The sequence below is a fragment of the Myotis lucifugus genome, unplaced genomic scaffold (genome assembly GCF_000147115.1).
Source record: "Myotis lucifugus unplaced genomic scaffold, Myoluc2.0 scaffold_459, whole genome shotgun sequence".
Lineage (NCBI taxonomy): Eukaryota > Metazoa > Chordata > Mammalia > Chiroptera > Vespertilionidae > Myotis > Myotis lucifugus.
In genome coordinates this window covers 224,510-225,639 of record NW_005871507.1, presented here as the reverse complement: position 1 = coordinate 225,639, position 1,130 = coordinate 224,510, and the positions used below count along the sequence as shown (strand labels likewise).

At 68.3% G+C, this 1,130-nt stretch overlaps 1 protein-coding gene across 1 annotated transcript in view; it reads left to right on the top strand.

The window, feature by feature from the left end:
- Positions 1–952: 952 nt before the first annotated feature.
- LOC102419560 (iroquois-class homeodomain protein IRX-6) overlaps positions 953–1,130 on the top strand; it is a 3,714-nt gene continuing 3,536 nt past the window's right edge. Inside the window, exon 1 of the mRNA XM_006103061.3 lies at positions 953–997. Coding sequence (XP_006103123.1) covers positions 953–997 — 45 coding nt within the window. The remainder of the gene's footprint in view (positions 998–1,130) is intronic.

Here is a 1,130-nt window from a genome sequence, read left to right as displayed (position 1 = left end):
AAGGACCTCGGAGGCTTGGGGCGCGAACAATTTTTGCTGCGGCGGAGGGCGGGGGAGCCGGCTGGAGACTTCTCCCGGGGCCTCCGCTCCCTCCACCTGCCGCTGTGCAACCGCCGCCCAGCCTGCTCCCGCCCCGGCTCCCTCCCCGCCCCAGCGCGCCTCTGCTCACTTAGGCTCCTCTCTCCCCTCTCCCCTCCGCCTTCTCCCTCTTGCATTTCTCCCCCACTTTTCTCCTCTCTTTCCTCCTGTGCCTTCTTTGGTATTCTCTCCTCCTCCGGGCCGCCGGGAGGAGGTGAGCGCGCTGCGCCCGGGGCCTGCGCGGCGCAGAGGGAGGCGTTTCTCCCACTTCTCCCGGGTAATTTGGAGAGGTTGTCTGTGCGCGCGCGCGCGTGAATGTAAAGCGAAAAGGGGTAGGATCCAGCGCCAAGCAGAGAGGGTCAGGGTCTTTGACATTCCAAACCAGCTGCACAAACCTCCCGGAATAAGGAATCAGTGTGGGTGGGAGTGCGCGCGCGCGCACGGGCTGGCTGCGCTCGGCGCGTTGGGTGGCCCGGGGCCCCAGGGCCCGGGGGCCCGCCTGGCGGCCCGGGATTACCGTGACGTCACGTTGAGCCTCTGGCCACCTTGGACACCTCCGGAGCCGCACAGCCTCGCGCCGCGCCTCGCCTCACCTGGCCTCGCCACCACCGCGCGCCTTTGGGAACTCGCATCCTCTCCCTTCCCCGGCTCATCCATGGGCCCTTCTGTCTTCCGGACCTCGGGAGCCGGTGGAGCGCCTTCTAGAGCGCAGGGCTTGGCGGCCGGTCTGCCCTTGGCTCTGCCTCCAGTAACGCCGAGCGGGCAGAGGACCCGACGCTGGGCACCCGCAGCCGCGTAAGGAACTGAGGCAGGACCGCGGGGGCTGAGGCGGGAACAAGCTAAAGAAGAGGGAGGCGAGCCAGGCACAGCCACCATGGCCTTCCCGCACTTTGGTCACCCGTATGGCAGCGCTTCCCAGGTAAGAGGCGCCTCCTTGGGGGGCGGGGGCGACTGGATGGAAGGGGTACCCAGTGCACCCGCCTGTCCCTGAGCGCCCTCCTCTCGAGTGGCTCCCCCGGGAAACCAGAGGCAGCAGGGACCAGGTCACTGAC